The sequence below is a fragment of the Podarcis raffonei genome, chromosome 2 (assembly GCF_027172205.1).
Source record: "Podarcis raffonei isolate rPodRaf1 chromosome 2, rPodRaf1.pri, whole genome shotgun sequence".
NCBI classification, from domain to species: Eukaryota; Metazoa; Chordata; class Lepidosauria; order Squamata; family Lacertidae; genus Podarcis; species Podarcis raffonei.
The window spans coordinates 7,611,664-7,637,346 of NC_070603.1; the positions used below are offsets into that span (position 1 = coordinate 7,611,664).

General features: G+C 45.7%; 1 protein-coding gene across 3 annotated transcripts in view; it reads right to left on the bottom strand.

Annotated features, from left to right (window-relative positions):
- Window positions 1-780: 780 nt before the first annotated feature.
- SLC4A8 (solute carrier family 4 member 8) overlaps window positions 781-25,683 on the bottom strand; it is a 93,397-nt gene continuing 68,494 nt past the window's right edge. For all 3 annotated transcript variants that reach the window (XM_053372325.1, XM_053372317.1, XM_053372332.1), the window contains exons 14-25: window positions 25,437-25,682; window positions 22,912-23,017; window positions 16,181-16,342; window positions 14,481-14,594; window positions 12,016-12,177; window positions 10,212-10,463; window positions 9,327-9,395; window positions 6,913-7,086; window positions 4,539-4,685; window positions 2,589-2,704; window positions 1,914-2,011; window positions 781-970 (exon numbers count right to left, since the gene is read on the bottom strand). In XM_053372325.1, the coding sequence (XP_053228300.1) occupies window positions 1,936-2,011; window positions 2,589-2,704; window positions 4,539-4,685; window positions 6,913-7,086; window positions 9,327-9,395; window positions 10,212-10,463; window positions 12,016-12,177; window positions 14,481-14,594; window positions 16,181-16,342; window positions 22,912-23,017; window positions 25,437-25,682 (1,624 nt within the window). In that variant the 3' untranslated portion in view covers window positions 781-970; window positions 1,914-1,935. The remainder of the gene's footprint in view (window positions 971-1,913; window positions 2,012-2,588; window positions 2,705-4,538; window positions 4,686-6,912; window positions 7,087-9,326; window positions 9,396-10,211; window positions 10,464-12,015; window positions 12,178-14,480; window positions 14,595-16,180; window positions 16,343-22,911; window positions 23,018-25,436; window position 25,683) is intronic.

Here is a 25,683-nt window from a genome sequence, read left to right on the forward strand (position 1 = left end):
TTTGAACTCAACATTCCTGATCACATTTCTGGGCTCAACTGCTGCTCTCCCCATATCAGTCCACTTTTGCCCTCATAATACATTGGGCTGCAGGGATTTGTCAAGAGAGTGCCGATTGTGACATCAATAGCTGTTGACAGAACTGCCCTTCTCTAGCCTGTTAGCTCATTTACATTGCTATGGTCAATGGCTTGGTTGCATTTATCTAGACCATGAAGATCACACACACAGACAAATCAACACAGATATGTTTGGCCCATGTCTATATTGTGACTGAAACATGTAAATGTTCTGATGAATTAGGGTTTCATCATAAAGTAGCTAAAAAAAAAAAGGAATTAAAATAATGTGACTTAATTTTTTCTATAACGAGCATTTCAGAAGGCCATTCCCCACCCCACATTTTCTTGTAAGTTATCTCTTATCAGTTGCTTCTGTGATTCTGTGTAGAAACTCAGGCAAACCCTAATTGAACTATTTCCGTAAAGAATAAGTAAATACAAAGAATAAAAAAGAAAATCCAAACATAGTGGTGGTGTTGTACATTCAAAGTTTAAACGGTTAAAAAAACCAGACACTGAAGAGGGAGACTTTAAGTATGCAGAGACAGCAGTCTCTCTATAGCTAAGAAACTGCAACACAGCAAATGTACACACACACACACACACACACACACACACAGGCTTTAACACTGAATTTTCATTGTTTCATGTGCGTCTTGATTTGCTGGTCTGAAGATAATTAGGATGCCCACTGAAGCACACTAAAGGATATTCAAAACACTTCTGAATGGCTTTTTAATATGAACCCAGTTACTTGTGTGAAGGAAGTACTGGGGCAGTTTGTTTGCTTGCACCCTTTTCCATTGCAAAAGCATTTTTCTTCCTTGCCTGCATGTCTTGGCTCTTCCCTGAGTCATCTTCATGTGCTGCTGCTCCTCGTCCAAAGCAGAGGGGCATGAATGGCAAAGCTGTGAACCAAAACATGCTATTAGAGATAGATTAATTCTGGACATTCTGAAGGTAGGAATCAATGCGGTTTCTTCTCCAAGCTCCATCTTCTTCTATCAAAGATGATTTAGGGTAACACAAGAGGCGCAGGGGCACTGGGTGCACAACCAAGGAGGGTGACTTCTCAGAGCCCAGTAAGCACTTGCCTGGCTTGAAGGAGGAGGCATGAGGTGTTCTAGAGTCTTCCTGTCTCCTTCGCAAAGCCAGGCAAGTGTTTACCAGGCTTTGGGAAGGAGCAGGGAGGGCTCTAGGACCTTGCCAGAGCCTTATGCCTCCTTCCCAAAGCCTTGTTTACCTGGCTTAAGCCAGAGGGCCAGAGGGTAGCTAACAGGACGAGTGGTCAGGGATGATGAGAACTGTAATCCCAAAACAGCTGGAGATACAAGTTTGGAAACCTTGGACTAGATTATCCTCATGGTCCCTTCCAGCTCTATGAATCTATGGTTCTATGACTCTAAGTCCGAGAGCATGAGAAACAGTGTCAGTTTGCCTATCAGTGACTGTCAAATGCTTGTATCCTTTGCACACAGAAATACAGTGCAAAATAGATTAGATGTGCTACCAGACAGGGAGCTCCTAGCACTACCTAATGATTGCTCCACTGTTGTAATCGAAGTGTAGCATTGCAATAGACTTTCCACAGTCCAGACGGCATAATGTTTTGTGTCTGCATGCACACTCTGCTATGTTCTGTCCACCTTAGTGAATGTGGAATAGCTGTTTGGGTAGGCTGTGTTCCAGCATGCTATTTTTAAAACACTTTATTTTGCGGGGTGGGTGTGAGTGAAATTGTTTAATGCTCTGTTCTCTCCAGTACCTTAAATTAACCACTCTAGCTGGCTGGCTTGAAGATTGCATGGGTAAGTACAGGTCCAGGGTCACTGTACAGCGAAATCTCCATACCTCTACTCTTGATTTAGAGCATTTATTGATTCACGATGTTCTTCCACAAGATTGTTTTAGCCATTTCGTCAGTGATGTTGATATCTAAAGGATCAGGCCTGCAATAATCATTTTAGTTAGAGATTAACTCCTAGGACAGTGAAATTAAAAGCACTGCAAAATAATGCAAAGTCAAATAAGAGTTTTGTAGTACCTGAAAGACTAACAAGTATGGCCATCTTTAGATCAGTTGCAGAGTGTCCTGGTAGACTCTCTGCTACTGATCATAAAAGTGGCGATTCTTGAAGAAATCAGTTTCAAAGGGAAGCTCCAGTGTGAAACTGCTGAATTGCAATTCACCAAGAAGTTCAGCTCTGTTTATTTGTAACTGAATAGAGACAATGGTCTCCTTGCCCACTACAGATGTTAATTAACACAGCATTGCCAAGCTGAATTTCTCTCCCTGCTATTGTAAAAGGCCACTGGAACACAAAATAAGAGATATTCAAAAATAAAAATAAAAGAGGAAACATGCAATTTCTGGATATCTGGAATTCACCAAAATTATAGCAAGCATTGATCACTCATTTAGTGCCATTGAATGCCCTTTTTGTGTTGATTTTACGACCTCCCCAAAGGCTTATATTTTCTTTTTGACTTCACAATTTTGTGTTTTTACCCGTTTTGTGTTTTTACCTGTTGGTATTTTTTTTGGGAAGTTTTGGTGGTGGAGTTCCAGCTCCTGGTACAGTAAGAAAATTTGGCATTTGAACTACAGTTTCTTCTGAAGATTCTTTCATCCTTTCAGACTCCTGTTTGACACATAAAACTGGCGTAAGGCTGATTTGAGAAACAACACATCGAAAAGTAACATTTTATAACAACACACGGTGAACAGGAATGTGAACAAAGCCTTAGTCTCTATGCATTCCTCTGAACATGTGAACAAAGCATACAAATATATAAAGTGTGTGTGTGTACACAGGAACCCCACTTTTTGCAAGGTTCCTTATTGTGCAAAGAAAGCCTGTGTGCAGTTATACAGATCCAGGGGCGGAGGAAGGGGGGTGCGGTGGGTGTGGGCCACAATTCAAGGACAATTACAGTACAGTACACAGCCGGATCATCTCCCATTTAAATTCCTTGCACCGTAACTGGAACTGTGAGGCATTGACTGTCATGGTCCTGACCAAGCTGAGAGTCAGGAGGATGGATCTGGGATGGCTGAAAAAGTGACTCAGAACAAAGTTCCTGAAGATTGGAAAAACATTGCCTAGCAGAGGGCATAACAGTTGGATATTAATTTAGATTGAACATTTGACCACTTTGAAGAATTATTGTACAGTCGTACCTTGGTTGTCGAACGGAATCCATTCCGGAAGTCCGTTTGACTTCTGAAAATGTTCAACAACCAAGGCGCGGCTTTCTTTTGGCTGCAGGAGCATCCTGCACTCAATTGGAAGCCGCAGAAGCCGAGTCAGATATTTGGCTTCCAAAGAATGTTTGCAAACTGGAACACTCACTTCCGGGTTTGTGGCGTTCAGGAGCCAAAACGTTCGACTCCCAAAGCATTGGGGAACCAAGGTATGACTGTATATACAACTGAGGGATGGCTAGCTGGAAGTCCTTTGACCTTTTATTTATTTATTTCTCATTTCCTTTCTCTTTATTCCTTTATTCCTTTCTTTAATATTCTCTCTTACAGTATTTTGATAAGAATTGCATGCAGATGGAGATGATGGACAGTTGGTGAAATGCCGGGCGGCACTCACTGTGGGGTCTGCAACCCACCCAAGCCACGTATCTCTTCTGGGAGAGACATGGTGGTTTGGGTACACGCAGGCTTTGCACTACCCAAACGGTCCACCTGCTGCCTCCCCCCAGCTGTAGGGTGGCTGAGTGGGAGGAGGAAGGCAGATTCCAGAGGCCCCATGGTGCGCCCTGCCCCTATGGGAGGCTTGTCCCGCCCTCGGCTCGCCTATATGGGTGGCTCGCCCCGCCCTTGGGCGTGCTGCCCCAGGTGCCCAAGCGGCTTCCTCTGCCGCTGTATGAATCTAGGGTGGAAAATGGTAAGGGTCTGGCAACTGATCAATAAGAGAAAGTTGGGGGGAACTAGATGGTGATAGCACAGGAAAGATCCAAAAGGGCTTGAGTGATGAGATGGGTATCTCAAGAGTACCATGTCTGTGCTCGCCCTTGATTATAAGAAAGTACAAGAGGATCTTATAGCTGGTGCCTAACTTTGCTACAGGGACGCAGGTGGCGCTGTGGGTTAAACCACAGAGCCTAGGACTTGCCGATCAGAAGGTCAGCGGTTTGAATCCCCACGACGGGGTGAGCTCCCGTTGCTTGGTCCCTGCTCCTGCCAACCTAGCAGTTCGAAAGCATGTTAAAGTGCAAGTAGATAAATAGGTACCACTCCGGTGGGAAGTTGAACGGCATTTCCGTGCACTGCTCTGGTTCGCCATGACCCAGAAGCTGTACGCTGGCTCCCTCGGCCAATAAAGCGAGATGAGCGCCGCAACCCCAGAGTCGGTCACGACTGGACCTAATGGTCAGGGGTCCCTTTACCTTTACCTAACTTTGCTACAGCATAATCAGGTTCTGAAGGGTGGACACATACAGGCAATAAATAAACCTGCTTACCTCTACTTGCTCTGCTTGCTCTGCCACAATCTGTGCATCGTCCAATCTTTTCTTCTTGCTCTCTGGCATAAGGTCATCAAGCCAACTGAGTTCCCGCTTTGAAAAGCAGACATCCATGAGCTTCCGTACAAAGACCAACGCCAAAACCTTTTTGTAGTAAGGAGAAGAGAAATGGGAAGGTGGGAAAAGATAAAGAGCACTCACACTCTTAATGAGAGGATTCACCAGCTGGAACAATACACAGATGAAGACAAAGGGGATAAAGGGTACCAGACAGGGGGAGAAAGACACAATTTTCTTTACTCTCCTCTTCGATGATCAAATCTTATGCAAAGATTGCCATTCTTGCTGCAGAGTTTTGTTTGTGGCAAGGAGGCCAACAGGAGAGCAAGAGAACTTCATTAATGTGTAATCCCAAAATCCCTCCAAATTAATGCCAAAGTTTTGCGTCCTTTTTGTGCCATTTTGTTTGGGGGAATACCTCTGGCTCTCAGTCTATTAACTACGCAGTTTTGAGTGGGGTGGAGGTACCAAACATGGGCTTTTCAGGACAAAATGGCACAAAATGAACACAAAACTTTGGCATCAGTTTGGAGGTGATTAGACAATGCCGGATTTGGGGGTGTTAACTTGGAACCCTGGTTTGCTGTGTCAATTATTCAGCTGGTGGGGAGCACAAAACACAGGGTCTGTAGCACAAAAGGAACACATCAGTTTAGTATCAGCTTGGAGGTGATCCAAAATTTTGGGGGTTACATGTTAATGAAAATCCAGCATGTTTGTAACCCAGCTCGGGCAATCAAACAATAGCAATAGTCAGCTATTATGAAGGGGTGAGGGACGCGGGTGGCGCTGTGGGTAAAACCTCAGTGCCTAGGACCTGCCGATCGCATAGTCGGCGGTTTGAATCCCCGCGGCGGGGTGAGCTCCCGTCGTTCGGTCCCAGCTCCTGCCCACCTAGCAGTTCGAAAGCACCCCTAAGTGCAAGTAGATAAATAGGGACCGCTTTATAGCGGGAAGGTAAACAGCGTTTCCGTGCGCTGTGCTGGTGCTGGCTCGCCAGCTGCAGCTTCGTCACGCTGGCCACGTGACCCAGAAGTGTCTCCGGACAGCGCTGGCCCCCGGCCTCTTAAGTGAGATGGGCGCACAACCCTAGAGTTGGACACGACTGGCCCGTACGGGCAGGGGTACCTTTACCTTTACCTTTATGAAGGGGAAGCCAGGGCTGCCTCTACCATGCAGCAGAGCAAAGCAACTTGCTTTAGACAACACCATGGGGACAGATGAAGGATAGATGAAGGCAGGAATTGGTATTGCAGCAAAACTTTCAAAAGTGTTGGCCCTAGTGGGGAGGGAACCATTTAGGCTCTGCTTCAGGGATCAAAATATACTGGGCCAGCACAGGGGACAGTGAGGAACTGAATTGAATCTCCCCCCCCAAAAAAAAAAATTAAGGCTGATTGGAACTACTGCCAACTATCTGAACTGGACTGCACACAGATGTTAGATCAGAGTCCATGTTTACATTTGTGGTGGTACTACTGACACCTTAGGGACGCGGGTGGCACTGTGGGTTTGACCACAGAGCCTAGGACTTGCCGATCAGAAGGTCGGCAATTCAAATCCCTGCGACAGGGTGAGCTCCCGTTCCTCGGTCCCTGCTCCTGCCAACCTGGCAGCTTAGTCATGCTGGCCACATGACCCAGAAACTGTACGCTGACTCCCTTGGCCAATAAAGCGAGATGAGCACCACAACCCCAGAGTCAGTCACAACAGGACCTAATGGTCAGGGGTCCCTTTACCTTTTTACTGACACCTTCCAAGCCTTCCAATTTGGTTAAACTGTGGATGGCTAACCTGCCTTCACTCACTGGAAGGAAAGATTGTGAAGCTGAGGCTCCAATACTTTGGCCACCTCATGAGAAGAGAAGACTTCCTGGAAAAGACCCTGATGTTGGGAAAGACTGAGGGCACAAGGAGAAGGGGACGACAGAGGACGAGATGGTTGGACAGTGTTCTCAAAGCTACCAGCATGAGTCTGACCAAACTGCAGGAGGCAGTCGAAGACAGGAGTGCCTGGTGTGCTCTGGTCCATGGGGTCATGAAGAGTCGGACACGACTCAACGACTAAACAACAACAGACCTGCCTTCTGGTTCGACTTCTGTTATCCACTTTGTACACTGGCTTATAAATACTGTGTAACCAAAGAAATATGCTGAGGATACAAAAGCCATTTGGGGAACAGAATTCCCATTAATAAACGGGGCTTTTTAACAGGAGTAAGACACAAAACACAGGCCAATTTTTACAGATGCAATCTCGGTCCACATGATAACATTATGGCCTGTTCAGCATTAAGCTATAGGTTTTTACCATCATGGGAAAGACAATAGCAGCACGAGATGCCTTAATAGCCCAGAGAATAATGAGGCAGCCCAGTTGGATGGCAGTGAAGAGGTGCACTTTTCGCAATGGAACGTGTCGAAGATAGATGAAGTCCGGCTGGTGTTTGGTTGGCATTCCAATGAGCTTCAGGCGATCAAAGAACTAGGGAGAGCATACAACAGAATAAATCAAGCATTTGAAACAAGGCATAAATTACTATAGAGTGCCTACTTCATGAACTACCTTACACAAACCCGCATAAAATAGCTAAGGGCATTTTCCACACAAGACACAGATGCAAAACGCCTTTAACATGTGGGTGTACCTTGAAAGCAATATTAATCTTCACTAGAATGTGCTTTCCATTTTATTAGGAAATGATTCCCTGTCTTCCAGTTCTTATCTCATATTAATAAATAAAAGGGATTTCTGTCACATTGAAAGACATTGTTAGGATATTTCCGTTCCACCTTAAAAGGGAGCAGGCTTTGTGAGTCACAGAGTCTGCGTATTTCCTGTTCACAGGATGTTTATGTTTTCAGTTGCTTTTGTTTCCCTTCTTCGTTGTTGCCTGAGCATACCGAAACAGGCAGTCATGGTTTTTTTTGTTCTGATCAACGCTGAATAAACTTGGAAAAATGCTCTCCTGCTGTGCATCTTTTGCTGTGTGAATTCTGCTGGTAGAATGTGCACCAGCCTAAGAATGTGGCAATCTATTTCTGAGGCTTCGTGTCGCTAATTGCTGATACTGCCTGTCTACGGGAGGTCGATGGATCGTCCGGCAGCTGGCTTGGGGGCTATGATGGACTTTGCCTCCCTGGCAGTATCCCAACAGTTCTTATCTCATATTAATAAATAAAAGGGATTTCTGTCACATTGAAAGACAAGAAAGCCACGCTTTGCCAAAGGCAGGGAGCAGCAGCCCATTCATTGGCAGAAGGCATGGTAGGCTGCTGCCTCTCCCCTGACCTCCATTGCATTGCTGCTGCTTACCCAGAAGTACAGGGTAAAGGGCGAAGCATTTATGAGGTCAGCACAGTGAATATGCACCAGTGGAGCCCATCCAGCACTCCTTTCAGTGCGTTTGCACCATGCCAACCTCACTACCGCCTCGGCCCTGCCCCTCTACCTCCTGGCAAGCAGCAGCAACACTGGTGACTGGAGATGTTACTGTGCAAGTTAGAAGTGTGGGTGCAGCTTCTTTTTCAGCCATTTTGTTTGGTTGCTAATGACACTGTAAATGTATAGTTTTGCTGTAATCTTTAATTTTTTAGTATATGTTTAAGATAGCATTTGCTTTCTTGCTGATTATGTTTCTTTAAATGTGTATTTTATGCTTACTTTCATTTGCAATGTTTTATTTTGATATTTTGTTTGTTCACCACTTTAAGATTTTTTAAAAAATTATACACTCAAGACACCTTTCCCCCCAAAAAACATGTTTTGTCTCTTTCACACACACTGGAACTTGTGGTGTCAACACTGTGTTTGAAGCAGCCTTTATTTTTATGCACAGTGTTGGAAAGGCACAAATGTGGGAGGCTGAGGAACCAAGAGAGCCAGTGAAAGGCAAAACAAACTAATTCTAGATTTGTCCCCAGCCTCCTCTCTGCTGAGTCCTGCAAAGGCATCACTATGACTATGAAGCTGACCGACCATGCTACCCCCTGGACTGGTTGTAAGTAAGAAGCCAAGCAGGTTGGTTCCCTGTGACTTCACTTCTCGCAATGAGGGAACAGTCAGAAGGCTCTTGGAGCTAGACCTCGGTGTCCGACCTGAAGAATGGGGGTGAAGATGCTCCTTCAGGTATATAGGGCTGAAGCCTGACAAGAAAGGATCCGTTCTCGGTCTGCGGCAATCTGTGTCTGCTGCACAGAGAGGAACACTGCACCCTTCAGGGGCCTTTGCCAACTTCAAGGCTTCAACACAGGTGCATAACAACCAACTTCCACCCAGGTAAAGAACATGAGACATAACTATGGCTGTGCTGTCTAGAGTGTTTGACTAGGTCCCCATGAAGCTTATCTTGGGCCAGATACCACCTCTCAGTCTAACCTACACTAATTCCAACTCCCTCCCTGATATAGAATATACCTCACCAGGATGTTGTGAATATAAAATGGGAGGAGAGTCACATATACTGGCCCGAGTTCCTTGGAAGAAAAGCAGGGGTACCACATAGTGCGAAGGAGTGAAGGGAAAGGAAGGGAAAGGATGAGTGGAAGTGGAAGATGGAATAGTGAAAGTGATATTGGGGAGGGGGAGAGGAAAAGAAAAATAGGGGAAAGAGGAGGGTTCTTCCTTTAAGAGATGGTGGAACATTTCCAGACTGCTTTTTCTAATGTGTATTGCATTGATCTGCCTCTTTTGGGCAATTCCTTGAAGTCAGTAAAATTGCATACCTGAATTCCGTCCAGGGAAGAAACGCCCATGTACAGGAACACTCCATAGAGGACAGGCATAGGTATAAACTGGAAAGAGAGTACACACATCATTCCTCTATTCATTTATTCATTCACTTCAAGCACTTATACATCATACCTTCTGCCAAAATAACACTCCAAACAGCATCCAAGAACAGTAAAAACGGCATTTAAAAGCATAGTACAAAATTCATAAAGCATAAAGGCTTGGTTGTAAAAAGTCAATAGAGACAACTAATAAGCAGCAAAGTTTGCATTACAAACAGATGAGTTATATATTTATTTGTGGGGCACACTTAATAGGATGCATCTAGCTCTTGAAGCACAGTTCCTAGCTGTCATTGTATTGGCAAATAATATAAAATGACCCACCAAGATAGCCTAAATCTGCCTTCTCAGCCTCTCCTCCCTGCCTCTGTGATATCTCCTGGCAACTCTTCCAACCCTTATCTTGTCAATGAAATGCAGACTGAGCAAAGACTTAGGCCGCAATCCTAACACTTATTAGGGTCTAACTGTGCAATTGTCTACATGTCAATTTAGTAGCCCATGGGAGCTGAGAGAAAGGATCTTTTTGCTATTTTGAGTATAAGAGAATTATCTGGCTCCAACTTAATGCAGAAAAAAACTGTGCTCTAGGTACCTATAGTCTGAGGAGCAGAAGGAAATAAAGCCCCCATTTAATGAGGCCATCTCTCCAAAACACATTCTGCAAATACCATAAGTGCACTTTTGGAACAGAAATCCAGAGTTAATTGCTATTGCCAAAGCTGGTTTCTCATATTAAAACCAACACCATCTAATTTCAGCGCTTTCCCAAAAATGGGGCTATTGTCATATTGTAACCTTGAAAGTTCCTTTTACCTGCAACGCACTAGTGATGAAAACTGAGAGGCCCATTAGTACAAAAATCATCAATCCGGTAGCTCTTTGCTCACGTATGCCCAGGAATTTAGGTTGCTCTCCAGGAGCTGCCACGCTGGACTCCAGTTTGAGGCTGTTCACATGACTGATGGAAAGAACGGTGGCAGCAACAAACCAAGGCAACCCCATCACTGAACACACACCAATCATGACGCCCACCGTTAGAAGGTCCAAGTGGTAGCCGCCCCCTTTCTGTGGAGATATAAGTCATTAGCAGATGGCAGCTAGAAGCTTATATATTCAGAGAGCTATCAAATACTAACAAGTTCTAGAGAAAGGTTTGTCACATGCCTGAAATGCAACAGAGGTCACAGGACACCTGATGGCAAAGGTCAGGCCCCAGTTCTTCATACCATGGAAGATGATAGTAGGTAAGAAGCAGATTATCCAACCTCTGTCAGATGCAAGATTCTTTCACTTTTGGCAGTACTTTGAACTAGTTAAAACTACACACACACACACACACAATCTGTTAGAGAACATACTTTCTCCCATATTTATTTTCCTAAACCCTGAGATCTTCTGGGAGGTCAATAGAAAACTGTTGGGTTTTGCAAGTTATTTTAAAAGCAGAAAGATCTCTGCTTATTTACTAAGCCGACCTATTTCAAGAAAGGCAATAAAGCTGATAAGTAAGTTTGCTAGTAAGTTTGTGGACAAACAAAAGAAGAACATTACCACCTTGATTAATTTAGAACAGGGAAAGAGATTATCAAAAACAAAACAAAAAAAGAAATTGTAACTTTGCCTTTTGAATTTTATAAAGCCGTTTATTCATCAGATAACTTAGATCTAATGAGGGCATTTGTTTGTGATATACCTAAAATTAGCAGTGCAGATGAGGTTATGTTAAACAGCCTACCTATGGAAGAAAATGTGAGACAGGTTATCTGTTTATTGGAACAACCCAATTAACTGCTGGTTTCCTAGCAATTTTCTAACAGATTTTTGTAAGACTAATACGTATCACCGAATTCTTAAATAATTATCAGACATGTTCCCATTTTTCAAATACTTGAAAAGATGAAAATTCACTCTTATTTTTAAAATAAAATAAGTGGTCATATTGGCCACTTGCAGAATTTTTCTGAATATATTAATCACTATCAGAGTTTAGAAGCAGTTGGGCTTCAGTTCACAATATGAGAAAAGGAATAAATGTAATTGCTGAAAGTGAATGTCAGCAGAAACAAGGATGAATTATGTGTTCCTGCATGTCAGGAAGGCATTTGATTGAGTGAAAGAACAGTTTTTATTCATTACATTGCAAAAATGTAGCAGCATGAGATGTTCACTTCTCTAAACCTGAAGATTAGGATGACAAAGAATATATATATATATATATTATACCTGCACGCAAGAGGTTGCATCCAGTTGTACATTGCAATCCTAAACATGCCTACTCAGAAGCAAGACCCATTGAGATTAATGAGATTTACTCCCAGCTAAGGATGGGAGTAGTAATGTTTTAGTCCCATTAAAATCACTGAGGCTTACATTAGTCTAATGTGCTACTAATTGCAATGGGACCAAAGCACTGATTAAAACCAGTGGGTGGCATTCAACTAAGTTTTACTCAGAGCAGACCCACGGAAATGAAAGAACACGACTAAGTATCTTTCATCTGAGCTTTTTAATCCCATCACAATGCTGCTGTCCTAGTAGGCAGCATAATTATACATCTCATATCATAGTAATAGAAATAAAAGTATTGCAGACTTCTACAAGCAAAGTATACCATTACCTTAAGCTTATGTTCCTTCCTGTTCACAATAACTGCAGTGATCTGCTGGTCCATAAATACCAGTATGGTGCAGAGCAGAGCTGGGATGATAGCTGCTACTACTGTCCACCCGGGATTGTCACCAACTGGACTAATGAGCCACCCACGGTCGTCTCTTGTTGGCTGCAGAATAATACACAGGGTTTGTGCACTGCCCAATAGTCTCAGCTGCTATTCTTCTTGATGTCCTGAAAATTCTAGAATGTCACAGCATGGTGCACAACAGCCTTGCCTACGGCTCTCCATCCTAAATTTAAAAATGCTCTCCATATGCTTGGGGTGTCAGACATTTTGATATGACCCTAAGGATTCACACTTTTGAGACACTCATCAAATCAGGTACACATATCCTGGCAATAGGCCTATGCCCTATAAAATACAGTGGTACCTCGGAACTCGAACGGCTCCATTGCCGAACGTTTTGGTTCCCGATAGCCGAAAACCCGGACGTGCTCCAGTTTTCGAACGTCCCTCGGAACTCAAACATCCGATGCAGCTTCCACTGAGAGCAAGAACCAAACAGAAGCTGCGGCTTGGAACCTGAATGTTTCGGAGGTCGAATGGTCTTCCGGAACGGATTACATTCGAGTTCCAAGGTACCACTGTAACTACTTCTCTTGTCAATATAGTGACCAACTTGATCCATGCAATACAGCACTCCTCCTCAATCCATCGCCTTCCACATGCCGTTGAGTTCCAGCTCCCATCAGCCCCTTCCAGCATGGCCAATAGCCAGAGATTATGGAAGGTCCATCTTAATTGGGCAATGTGCATTTTATACTGGAGTCAATATAAAAAGGTAAAGGTAAAGGACCCCTGACAGTTAAGTCCAATCGCGAATGACTCTGGGGTTGCAGCGCTCATCTCGCTTTACTGGCTGAAGGAGTCAACGTTTGTCCTCAGACAGTTTTTCCGGGTCATGTGGCCAGCATGACTAAACTGCTTCTGGTGAAACCAGAGCAGCGCATGGAAACGCCATTTACCTTTCCGCCAGAGCGGTACCTATTCATCTACTTGCACTTTGATGTGCTTTCAAACTGCTACGTGGGCAGGAGCTGGGACCGAGCAACGGGAGCTCACCCCATCGCGGGGATTCGAACCACCGACCTTCTGATCGGCAAGTCCTAGGCTCTGTGGTTTAACCCACAGCGCCACCCACGTCCCTTTTCTTAAGGTAGCAAGACACAAATATTTTACCATGCACAAGCATCTTTCAAGCATTTTCAGTTATGATGGGACCGTCCGCAACCTTTGCTTGTTTCCACAGTGTCGCTTCTGCCTTGACTGGACGACAGAGCCACCAACTTCTAATTCCACAATTCTTTAGCACTTTCATCTTTCTGTTTCCCACTCTGCTTTTAAGCACCCACCTGATTATCTCAAGCCATGAATTCCTCTCGCCTCCTGTACTCTACATCTTGCCTCATTGCCCTGTAATCTACCTATGTCCAATCGGGGCAGATGTCCAGGCCCCCTCTCAGCAAAAGGTATAGGAATACTGCAGGGATGACTTACCACATTTTGAAGTAGTAGTAGTAATAATAATAATAATAATAATAATAATAATAATAATAATTTTTATTTATACCCCGCCCTCCCCAGCCAAGGCCGGGCTCAGAGCGGCTTACAAGCAATAATAAAAACAAGTTGAATGATTACAACTTAAAAACAAAATTAAAATACAACATTAAAATATTGAAACATTAAAATCTGACCCTGTACTCTACCGGGAGCCAGTGCCGTTTGAAAAGCACTGGGTGAATATGCTCCCATGGCAGAGACCCCGTGAGGAGCCTCGCTGCAGCATTCTGCACCTTCTGGAGTTTCTGGGTCAGCTTCAAGGGCAGCCCCGCGTAGAGCGAATTACAGTAGTCAAGCCTGGAGATGACCGTCGCATGGATCACTGTGGCCAGGTCGGGGCGGGAAAGGTAAGGGACCAACTGCTTGATGCGGCGAAGGTGGAAAAATTTCACCTTGGCTGTTGCTGTAACTTGCGCCTCCATGGAAAGGGAGGTGTCAAGGATTACACCCAAACTCTTAACGGAAGGCAATGGCACTAACTGGGCCCCCGCAAGAGAAGGGAGTTGGTCCCTCATCCCCATGCCATCCCGACCCAGCCATAGGACCTAAGTGTAGTAATACACATTGCTATCCTGGTGATGTCTAAGACATTTAAGCCCAGAGTCTAAAATTACCTAGCTGCATCTCTCTGCCCCATCCACTGCAAATAGTAAACACAATTCCCAAACCTCAGTTTCCCCCTATGCACATTTAGCTATGAAATATCACTTGTCCCCCAGAAGAGAGACAGAACCTGCTATGGTGCTGTCCTCTTCTGCCCCAATCACATAGACATACCTTATTTTCCATACCAAAAAGCGCTTAAGAAGCCACATCAAATCTATCATCAAAAGAAAGGTGCCTACCTTGAAGACCCTGGGAACATGTAGCTTTGGAGATGGGATTCCAACTAAGTAGTCAATTAGAACCATGATAGCAATGGTAATGAAAATAGCAAAATCACCTACTGTTGAACGAACCTGTTGCAAAAAAAAGCAAGAGAGGGCTCAGCAAGAGGATATATGTTGGTTATCAGAGCACTTAGCAGGTTAATTAGTATGCAGATGGCTGAGACAGGGGCTGAAAAGGACTGCAGGCCAGAAAGCCGTGACTTAAGCCGCCTCACCGCAATGCAGGACTGTTTGCACACTCTCCTATTTGCAAATTAATGCACATAATCCAGAACACAATGCAGTATGAGAGCCACTGTGGTGTAGTGGATAGAGCGTCAGACTGAGACCTTGGAGGAAGGGTTCAAATTCCCCCTCAGAAGAAGAAGAGGAGGAGGAGGAGGAAGAGGAGGAGGAGGTGGAGGAGGAGTTTGGATTTGATATCCCGCTTTATCACTACCCAAAGGAGTCTCAAAGCGGCTAACATTCTCCTTTCCCTTCCTCCCCCACAACAAACACTCTGTGAGGTGAGTGGGGCTGAGAGACTTCAGAGAAGTGAGACTAGCCCAAGGTCACCCAGCAGCTGCATGCGGAGGAGCGGGGAATCGAACCCAGTTCACCAGATTACGAGTCTACCGCTCCTAAACCACTACACCACACTGGCTCTCTCAGCCATGAAGCTCCCTGGATGATCACTTTCTCTCATCTTAACTCATCTCACAGGAGGCAGAGAATTGTGCACACCACCTCAGAAGACGGGTGGGGTGTAAATGCATAAATAAAATAATTAAATAAATTAGCAGAAGGCAAGACTAGGTGGATGCTCAAAAATGCCCTAAAAGCAGGAGGGCCAAGCCACATACTGCAAGGGCAGATGGGGAGGTTACAATACCAGCCTAGGTGGGGTAACATTCACAGAAAACGCTTTGTCTATCTGAATCCAGATTGCAACTCAAAATGCAGGTAAAAGCTGAGCACAGAACCCAAGCAAGTAAAATGTCTCGTTTAGTTCATTAGTTCCTTCATGCAGCCCAAAGTCTCTGCACGCAGTAGCAAATGGCATAGTGAGGTGAGGTGCCTCTGTTCACCTGGTATCCTGTCAGTCACATTTCTGTTGTTGACCAGGAAATAGGAGGGGAGGGGAGGTGGTGGCAAGGTCATCATGGTGCAAACACACCAGCAAGATTGGCTCTGCCTGCTTGTTTGCAGCATGCCAACCTCACTGCTACTTTGTCACATGTCCCCTTTTTCCAGGACACACCCTCTTTCTCATGGGTATGCAAAATGAGAGTCGCCATAGCGATCCATAGCAAAAAGTAGAAGTTGGCAAATGTGTCCTCTTTTTTGCTCTCCGTAATATGGCAACCCTAACTTTCCCCTCCATAATACCTGAGCCTCACCTGCTGCTGCTTATTGTATCTGCTATAACTCTGTACTCTGCCATTGTGAAAGAGAGAGAAGCAATGTCTCTCCTTGCCAGGTGCCTTAATTTACCCCACAGGGTAGAGGTGAAGATAAGCAGAAAGTCCTCCCCCCCCAAAAAAAAAATCCAGCCTGTTCATGTGACCATGTGCAGAACAGAGAAAAATCATTCAGCCAGTCATTGTTACACAGGGTAGACAGCATACACCTGTCAGGGTTTGAATTTGCTGTGCTCACTGATGCTATCTACTTACTCTTTTTGGGAAATAGCTACTGGTCTTAAATTTCTTCAGCGTACTCGACAGGATAAAGGTGGTAAAAAACAAAATGCAGCACCAGAAATGAACATCCGGGGTGAAAGGGCCATCAACGCCACATGAAGGTCCTGTGAATTCTCCAAGCATCTTCCGGCATTTCTGAACAAACAAGTGTAATCAAAGCATTGAAAAGAAAGCCCAGGCAGCAGGCATGGCAACATCAGTGATTATTAGATGCAATGAACATTTGAATAAATTAAAGGTAAAGGTAAAGGGACCCCTAACCGTTAGGTCCAGTCGTGGCCGACTCTGGGGTTGCAGCGCTCATCTCGCTTTATTGGCCGAGGGAGAAAGCGTACAACTTCCGGGTCATGTGGCCAGCATGACTGAGCCGCTTCTGGCGAACCAGAGCAGCGCACAGAAATGCCGTTTACCTTCCCGCTGGAGTGGTACCTATTTATCTACTTGCACTTGACGTGCTTTTGAACTGCTAGGTGGGCAGGAGCTGGGACCGAACAACGGGAGCTCACCCCATCACGGGGATTCGAACCACCAACTTTCTGATCGGCAATAATAATAATAATAATAATAATAGTAATAATTTATTATTTATACCCCGCCCATCTGGCTGGGTTTCCCCAGCCACTCTGGGCGGCTTCCAACTGAATATTGAAAACAGTACAGCATCAAACATTAAAAACTTCCCTAAAGAGGGCTGCCTTCAGATGACTTTTAAAAGTAAAATAGTTGTTTATTGCTTTGACATCTGCTGGGAGGGCGTTCCACAGGGCAGGCGCCACTACCGAGAAGGCCCTCTGCCTGGTTCCCTGTAGCCTCACTTCTCGCAATGAGGGAACCGCCAGAAGGCCCTCGGCGCTGGATCTCAGTGTCCGGGCTGAACGATGGGGGTGGAGACGCTCCTTCAGGTATACTGGACCGAGGCCGTTTAGGGCTTTAAAGGTCAGCACCAACACTTTGAATTGTGCTCGGAAACGTACTGGGAGCCAATGCAGATCTCTCAGAACCGGTGTTATGTGGTCCCGGCGGCCACTCCCAGTCACCAGTCTAGCTGCCGCATTCTGGATTAATTGCAGTTTCCGGGTCACCTTCAAAGGTAGCCCCACGTAGAGCACGTTGCAGTAGTCCAAGCGGGAGATAACTAGAGCATGCACCACTCTGGCAAGACAGTCCACGGGCAGGTAGGGTCTTAGCCTGCGTACCAGGTGGAGCTGGTACACAGCTGCCCTGGACACAGAATTAACCTGTGCCTCCATGGACAGCTATGAGTCCAAAATGACTCCCAGGCTGCGCACCTGGTCCTTCAGGGGCACAGTTACCCCATTCAGGACCAGGGAATCCCCCACACCCGCCCGCCCCCTGTCCTCCAAAAACAGTACTTCTGTCTTGTCAGGATTCAACCTCAATCTGTTAGCCACCATCCATCCTCCAACAGCCTCCAGGCACTCACACAGGACCTTCACCGCCTTCACTGGTTCTGATTTAAAGGAGAGGTAGAGCTGGGTATCATCTGCATACTGATGAACACCCAGCCCAAACCCCCTGATGATCTCTCTCTCAGCGGCTTCATATAGATATTAAAAAGCATGGGGGAGAGGACAGAACCCTGAGGCACCCCACAAGTGAGAGCCCAGGGGTCTGAACACTCATCCCCCACCACCACTTTCTGGACACGGCCCAGGAGAAAGGAGCGGAACCACCGTATAACAGTGCCCCCAGCTCCCAGCCCCTCTAGACGGTCCAGAAGGATGTTATGGTCAATGGTGTCAAAGGCCGCTGAGAGATCCAGCAGAACTAGGAAACAGCTCTCACCTTTGTCCCTAGCCCACCGGAGATCATCAACCAGCGCGACCAAGGCAGTTTCAGTCCCATGGTGAGGCCTGAATCCCGATTGGAAGGGATCCAAATGGTCCGCATCCTCCAGGCGTGCTTGGAGTTGTCTGGCAACCACCCGCTCAATCACCTTGCCCAAGAATGGTAAACTTGAGACTGGGCGATAGTTGGCCAAATTGGCTGGGTCTAAAGATGTTTTTTAAAGAAGCGGCTTAATGACTGCCTCTTTCAGCGGGTCTGGGAAGGCTCCCTCACAGAGGGAAGCATTCACCACCCCGCAGAGCCCATCGCCTAGCCCTTCCCGGCTCGCTTTTATCAGCCAGGATGGGCAAGGATCAAGGAGACAGGTGGTCGGTTTCACTTGTCCAAGCAGCCTGTCCACATCCTCGGAGGTAACAGATTGGAACTGATCCCATGTAACAGGACTAGACAGAGCTCTAGCACTCTCCCACCCTGGCCCTGCTCCCACGGTGGAGTCTACCTCCTTCTGAATCTGAGCGACTTTATCTGCAAAAAACTTTGCAAAAGCATTGCAGGAGATCTTGGGGTCCCTACCAGGCCCCGGTGGTGCAGGTGGTTCCGATAGATTGCGAACCACCTGAAAAAGTCTCCTGCTGCTGTTTTCTGCAGATGCAATGGAGGCGGTGAAGAAGGCCCTCTTCGCCGTCACCATTGCCACTTGGTAGGCTCGACGTTGAGCTCTAGCCCGTGTCCGGTCTGACTCAGAATGAGTTTTCCGCCACCGGCGCTCTAGCCGTCTCAACGATTGTTTCATCACCCTCAGCTCTGGGGAAAACCACGGGGCTCTCCGGGCTCCATGCAATCGGAGAGGGCGCTTCGGAGCCAGACAGTCAATAGCCCTGGTTAACTCCGCATTCCAAGCCATAGGCTCTTTGGTTTAACCCACAGCGCCACCCGTGTCCCCTTGAATAAATTAGGGCTGCTCAATTTGAATACTAAACTTGCAGCAGGGGGGAGATGTGGCTCTCCGGATTGCTGGGCTCACTACTCCACTCATCTTCAACCAACATGGCCAAGGGCCAAGGATTGTGGGAGCTGTAGTCCAACTATCAAGGTGGGCATCGGTTGGCAATCCCTACCAGGTAAGAATGGGCAAAATGAAGTTGAAATAAAGTCTCCAGTTGGGCTAAATGTGATACTCTACTATTCAGCAGAACAGCCTGTGTGTGCATGGATGCTGTTATGCAAATTCAACATTGCTTGGGTGGGAGAATCCCAAGCCCACAATCCTTAAATGTGGAGGCATGAACATGCAGAACGTGTTCGGCATTTAATACCATGATAAAGTTGGGCCATGATCAAGTATGTCATGGTTCAGATAGTTACTTTAAAAAGGTAAGGGCAAGGCAGGGGTGAAGACATTAAATATAATAAGGAACACTGGTGTGGACACATCCTTAGCATTAAAGCTGGATGCCAGAGAACCATTAGAGTAGCCCACAACAGCTCTTCCAAAAGACGAGCCTTTCCCAAATATTAAAACTGCTGTAAAGCTAAAGGTAAAGGGACCCCTGACCGTTAGGCCCAGACGTGGCCAACTCTGGGGTTGCAGCGCTCATCTCATTTTATTAGCCAAGGGAGCCAGCATACAGCTTCCGGGTCATGTGGCCAGCATGACTAAGCCACTTCTGGCGAACCAGAGCAGCGCACGGAAACGCCGTTTACCTTCCCACCAGAGCGGTACCTATTTATCTACTTGCACTTTGACGTGCTTTTGAACTGCTAGGTTGGCAGGAGCAGGGACTGAGCAACGGGAACTCACCCCGTTGCGGGGATTCGAACCGCCGACCTTCTGATCGGCAAGTCCTAGGCTCTGTGGTTTAACCCACAGCGCTACCTGCGTCCCTTAAAACTGTTGTATGAGCAGGCAAATGGTCGGCATAGGTCCAATCAAGCACACTATTAGCTCATAGAACTTTAAATGGACTATTACGATTCCGCCGTACAAAAGGGGGCAACTTGGTTCAGGCCACTTTAGAAGTTTATAAGACCAGAGCGTTGCCACAGTTGTTATATGAAGCACCACTGTGGGCCATGGCCAATTTAGACTCACTGCAGAGAGCTCAAAATAATTATTAGCGCAGACTCCTGTCAGTCCCCATTTCTACAAAAATAGCACTACTCTGTGCAGAACTGGGTGTAATTCCCATTAAAGCCAAAGCCATTAGACTAACTCTGCTTTTGGGATTAAAAACTATTTTTTAAGCAGGTATCAGAATCTTTCATGAAAACTTTTGAAGATAAGGCTCCCAACTTGTAGAAACATGAAATTCAGCTTGCTGCCACAAGCTTGGGACTCTGCCCCCTTTCTTGTGATTCAGTGTTTTGAGAGAGCTAAATAATTAATACTCGGAAGGCTGGGAGACACTGAGATGCAATCTCAAGTGGTTGAGATCAACATCTGTCAATCGAATAAATTGTATGTGTCAGGGAACTGCCATCGGAACGAGAGGAGGAGGAGAGGCTCCACGACGATGCTGGAGAGGGGCCAAGTAGGGAGAGAGGCAGGTCTCCTGTTGGGGAAGAAATTCAGCGCGACACCAGGGATGGAGGGGGGCCAATGGGGGAAGCGGAGAGCAGGCTCCGAGACTCTTCACTGGACAGCAGCGGAGAGAGCACAGGTCCTCCGCTACCCACGCCCACCCTGTGCAGAAGGCTTCCGCGCAGGGAGGAGACTGGGCGTCAAACAACTTTTATGTTGGAAAAGGTTGAAGAAACGCCCACTGTCAGATTCTGCCAGCGACTGAGCAGCCACGAAGTGAGGGACTGTCCAGCCAGGAAAGGTTTAACCAGGCCACCTACCCAGGAGTGGCGGCAACTTACACACGAGCAACCCCATAACCATTAGAGTATGTTTCTTTTATCCCATTGCACCCATCCCTGCCAAGATATCTGGTAGATTTACCAAATGTTAAAATGAGGATAGCCTTCACACAGGCAAGACTAAATGTCGTTCCATTAGCAGACTGGAATGGCCAACATAAAGGAGTTCCTAAGAAGGATAGAATTTGCAGCTGCAACTCTGTATCAATAGAAAGCATAACTCATGTACTCCTTGAGTGCCCTTTCTATGATGATCTCAGAAACAATTACATCCACCCATTGACATAGCTGTCAACCTTCAGATTTGAAAATAAGGGATCAGCAACATAGCTGTCAACTTTCGGATTTGAAAATAAGGGATCAGCAGCCTCACCTGTCCCAGAGACAGTCTACGGGATATCTAACAATCCGGGATAGCAGCAGGAAGCAGCAGGAAACAGCGCTGAAATAAGGGAATTTCCCGCAAAAAAAGGTTGACAGCTATGCCCATTGCCAAGATGCAGAAGGGAAGGTCGTCTCTTTCAAAGACCTGTTTTGTACTATCAAGTGTTGAGAGATATACAGTGGTACCTCAGGTTAAGTACTTAATTCGTTCCGGAGGTCCGTTCTTAACCTGAAACTGTTCTTAACCTGAAGCACCACTTTAGCTAATGGGGCCTCCTGCTGCCACTGCGCCACCGCTGCACGATTTCTGTTCTCATCCTGAAGCAAAGTTCTTAACCAGAGGTAATATTTCTGGGTTAGCGGAGTCTGTAACCTGAAGCGTATGTAACCTGAAGCATATGTAACCCAAGGTACCACTGTATATCCTTTAGAACATTTAAATTTCTTGTTAAGGCTTTACAGATTTGTGTAACATAACTTGAGGGGAGAACGGGAAGTGATTTGTCCATTAGGGGTCAGGGAGTAGAAATGTAAACCGTTATTAGTAGCAGTATCCCTGTTGTTATTATTATTATTTTATGTGTGTAAAGGCTGCTTGCTAAACACAATAAACCAAACTGACTAACATAGGTTGAGTTACAGATAGGTAGCCGTGTTGGTCTGCCATAGTCAAAACAAAACAAAATTTTCCTTCCAGTAGCACCTTAAAGACTTTAAGTCTTTAAGGTGCTACTGGAAGGGAAAAAAAATTTTGTTTTAACATAGGTTGGAAATTGTTGAAACAAATAAATAAAACAGTGGCTTAAACAAGGTTCAGACAGGTTCTGTCAGCAGTTCATCAAACTTAATTGGCTTGTCAGTAATATGTGAACAAAAAGCCAAAGCCATTTTTTTCTCAAACAGTTCTTCCTCAGCAATGAAGGAACATGCTTTTGATTTTTAAAATGCTATGTTTCCATATTTTCTTTTTACAAATACAGTGGTACCTCAGTTTAAGTCCTGCTTACGAACGATTCAGTTTACGAACTCTGCAAAACCGGAAGTAGTGTCTCAGTTTGCAAACTTTACCTCAGTCTAAGAACGAAATCCGAACGGGGGAAGGGCACTGGCGGTGGGAGATCTCATTAGGGAAAGCGCACTGTGGTTTAAGAATGGTTTCGGCTTAAGAACAGACCTCCGGAACGGATTAAGTTCATAAACCGAGGTATAATTGTACATATTTTACTACAACAGTTCTGCTGCAACCCACTGAAAGCTAATGTAGTGCAGGCATCCCCTCCAGATGTTTTGGCCCACAACTCCCATGATCCCTAGCTAACAGGACCAGTGGTCAGGGATGATGGGAACTGTAGTCCAAAACATCTGGAGGGCCGAAGGTTGGGGATGCCTGATGTAGTGCATTAGTGGGCGTGTCAGAAAAGGATCAGGGAAGCCTAATTTCAAATCAGTACACAGCCATGAAGTTCCTTTGAGGAAAGGCAGGATTGTAGTAATTGTAGACAAGAACTTTAAGGGTACACATGTAAAAAAAAAAAGTGCTAAGGTTATTGGTTTAATAAATGCTGATCTAATCAATTGGTAATACTGTGCTACAGACATCAACCCATCTCCAACGGGGGGGGGGGGTGTTGCAAAGACCAGAGACTTACGGAGACTGTGAGATTAGCCCATGTGACGGCTGAAGGAATGATGTTGTTTTCTTTCCAGTACTGCAGGGTCTCATTGCTGGGATTCGCTGGGGCTGAACACCTGCAGCTGACAGGCAAAGGAAACGGTTAATAAAGCACACTGAGAATGTCTCAAAAGACAGCCTTGTTTACATCCCAAAGCAAAATGGCATATCCATTTGGGATGGAGTGGGGGGAAACACAAAAACCGTATTGTTCCATTTGTGGTAAGCACCTCCATTCGGAAAACATTTATTGGGAATCATTCCCACAACTGAGACTTTGTTCTGCCCAAATCCTTCATGAGAGGAGAAACTCAACAGAGCTGCCTTTAACTACATGGCCTGAACTGGTGGCCCTGCCTTCCCTCTTCGACTTTACTTCCATGCCTGGATGGAATAAGTGACCACTTTACAAACCGGTAGTTCCTCATTACTACAGTCATACCTTGGGTTACAGACGCTTCAGGTTGCGTTCTTTCAGGTTACGGACCGCCGAAACCCAGAAGTACCGGAATGGGTTACTTCCGGGTTTTGGCGGCCGCGCATGCGCAGAAGCACTACATCGCACTTTGCGCATGTGCATAAGCGCCAAATCGTAACCCGCATGTCCACTGTACGAAGCTTCAGTTAGCTCCAGACCATTGCTAGAGCAATATTCTAGTCTGCCTGGTAATGGCTGCTGCCTATATGCAGCCAGAATTTGGAGCTGTCCATGGTCCTAATTCCCTGTCTGAACTCTAGTTTCACTTTCTTGATCCTCCCTGCAGACTCCACCTGCAACAGAAGTGCTGGCAGGTATAACAATCAGTAAATAAATGGGACACACAAGAACCCCCTTGGGAAATAGCTTGAGGAATGCACCCTATGTCACAGTATGGGTAGCACAATTCAAAGTGTTAGTGCTGACCTTTAAAGCCTTAAACAGCCTTGGCCCAGTATACCTGAAGGAGTGTCTCCACCCCCATCATTCAGCCCGGACACTGAGGTCCAGCTCCAAGGGCCTTCTGGCGGTTCCCTCACTGTGAGAAGTGAGTTTACAGGGAACCAGACAGAGGGCCTTCTCGGTAGTGGTACCCGCCCTGTGGAACGCCCTCCCATCAGATGTCAAGGAAATAAATAACTATCCAACTGTTAGAAGACATCTGAAGGCAGCCCTGTATCGGAAAGCTTTTAATGTTTGATGTTTTATTATGTTTTTATATTTGTTGGAAGCAGCACAGAGTGGCTGGGGCAACCCAGCTAGATGGGCGGGTATGAAAATAACAAGAAGAAGAAGAAGAAGAAGAAGAAGAAGAAGAAGAAGAAGAAGAAGAAGAAGAAGAAGAAGCAGCAGCAGCAGCAGCAGCTGCAGCAGACTCCACCTGGAACAGATGTGCTGGCAGATATAGCAACCATTAAATAAACAGCATACACAACAACCCCCTTGAGAAATAGGTCAAGGAATGCACCCTATGCTACAGTATGGGCCACAAACTTGACATGAGCCAACAGTGTGACGCGGCAGCTAAAAAAGCCAATGCAATTCTGGGCTGCATCAATAGGAGTATAGCATCCACTGTATTCTGCTCTGGTCAGACCTCACCTGGAGTACTGTGTCCAATTCTGGGCACCACAGTTCAAGAAGGACACTGACGAACTGGAACGTGTCCAGAGGAGGGCAACCAAAATGGTCAAAGGCCTGGAAACGATGCCTTATGAGGAATGGCTAAGGGAGCTGGGCATGTTTAGCCTGGAGAAGAGGAGGTTAAGGGGTGATATGATAGCCATGTTCAAATATATAAAAGGATGTCACATAGAGGAGGGAGAAAGGTTGTTTTCTGCTGCTCCAGAGAAGCGGACACGGAGCAATGGATCCAAACTACAAGAAAGAAGATTCCACCTAAACATTAGGAAGAACTTTCTGACAGTAAGAGCTGTTCGACAGTGGAATTTGCTGCCAATGAGTGTGGTGGAGTCTCCTTCTTTGGAGGTCTTTAAGCAGAGGCTTGACAACCATATGTCAGGAGTGCTCTGATGGTGTTTCCTGCTTGGCAGGGGGTTGGACTCGATGGCCCTTGTGGTCTCTTCCAACTCTATGATTCTATGATTCTATGATTCTAATAAGTGCCCAAAAGGCTTATAAATTAACCTTTATAAATTGAAAATGCCAATATCCATACCAGAGAGAGAAAGTGTGGGTCTGTGTATATGTGTAACTGTACAGCATAAAAATCCTTTGAATGACCTCTGTTATCTTCTTTACTAAATGAGCTCCATCCAACTAAAATTATTTCCTCCACTGCCTCCAATATATGAATGGACTGATATACCTAGATGTATTTTTATTATAGCGTGTTCATTTCAGTGAATCTATCATGCACTAGCACTTGCTTAACCATTGCTGGGGCAATTCCTTTGCTTCCCATTTCTGTGCAGCAGACATTCTCAGAGCACTCAGTGAATTCAAACAAACCGAAAGAAAAATCAATAGGCTACATTTAAACAAGAAGAGCAACAGTAACTCACTAATACAAGCTCAGTTGATCAAGATCAGTGTGCATATGAAATGGGTAGGTTCTCCCCAACTTAATCAGTTTCTCTAGAGACTCATAGATGAAAATGATGCAGATCAAAGAGGCAAACGCTTCTTCTGTAAAGCGAGTTATGTGGCACACAAGGCAGCTGGCATCAGTTGCTACAAGGAGGACGCACATGAATGTAGTCCACAGGCCAATGCAAGTTCGTAGAGAGAGATAATTTAGGTCATAGTCTC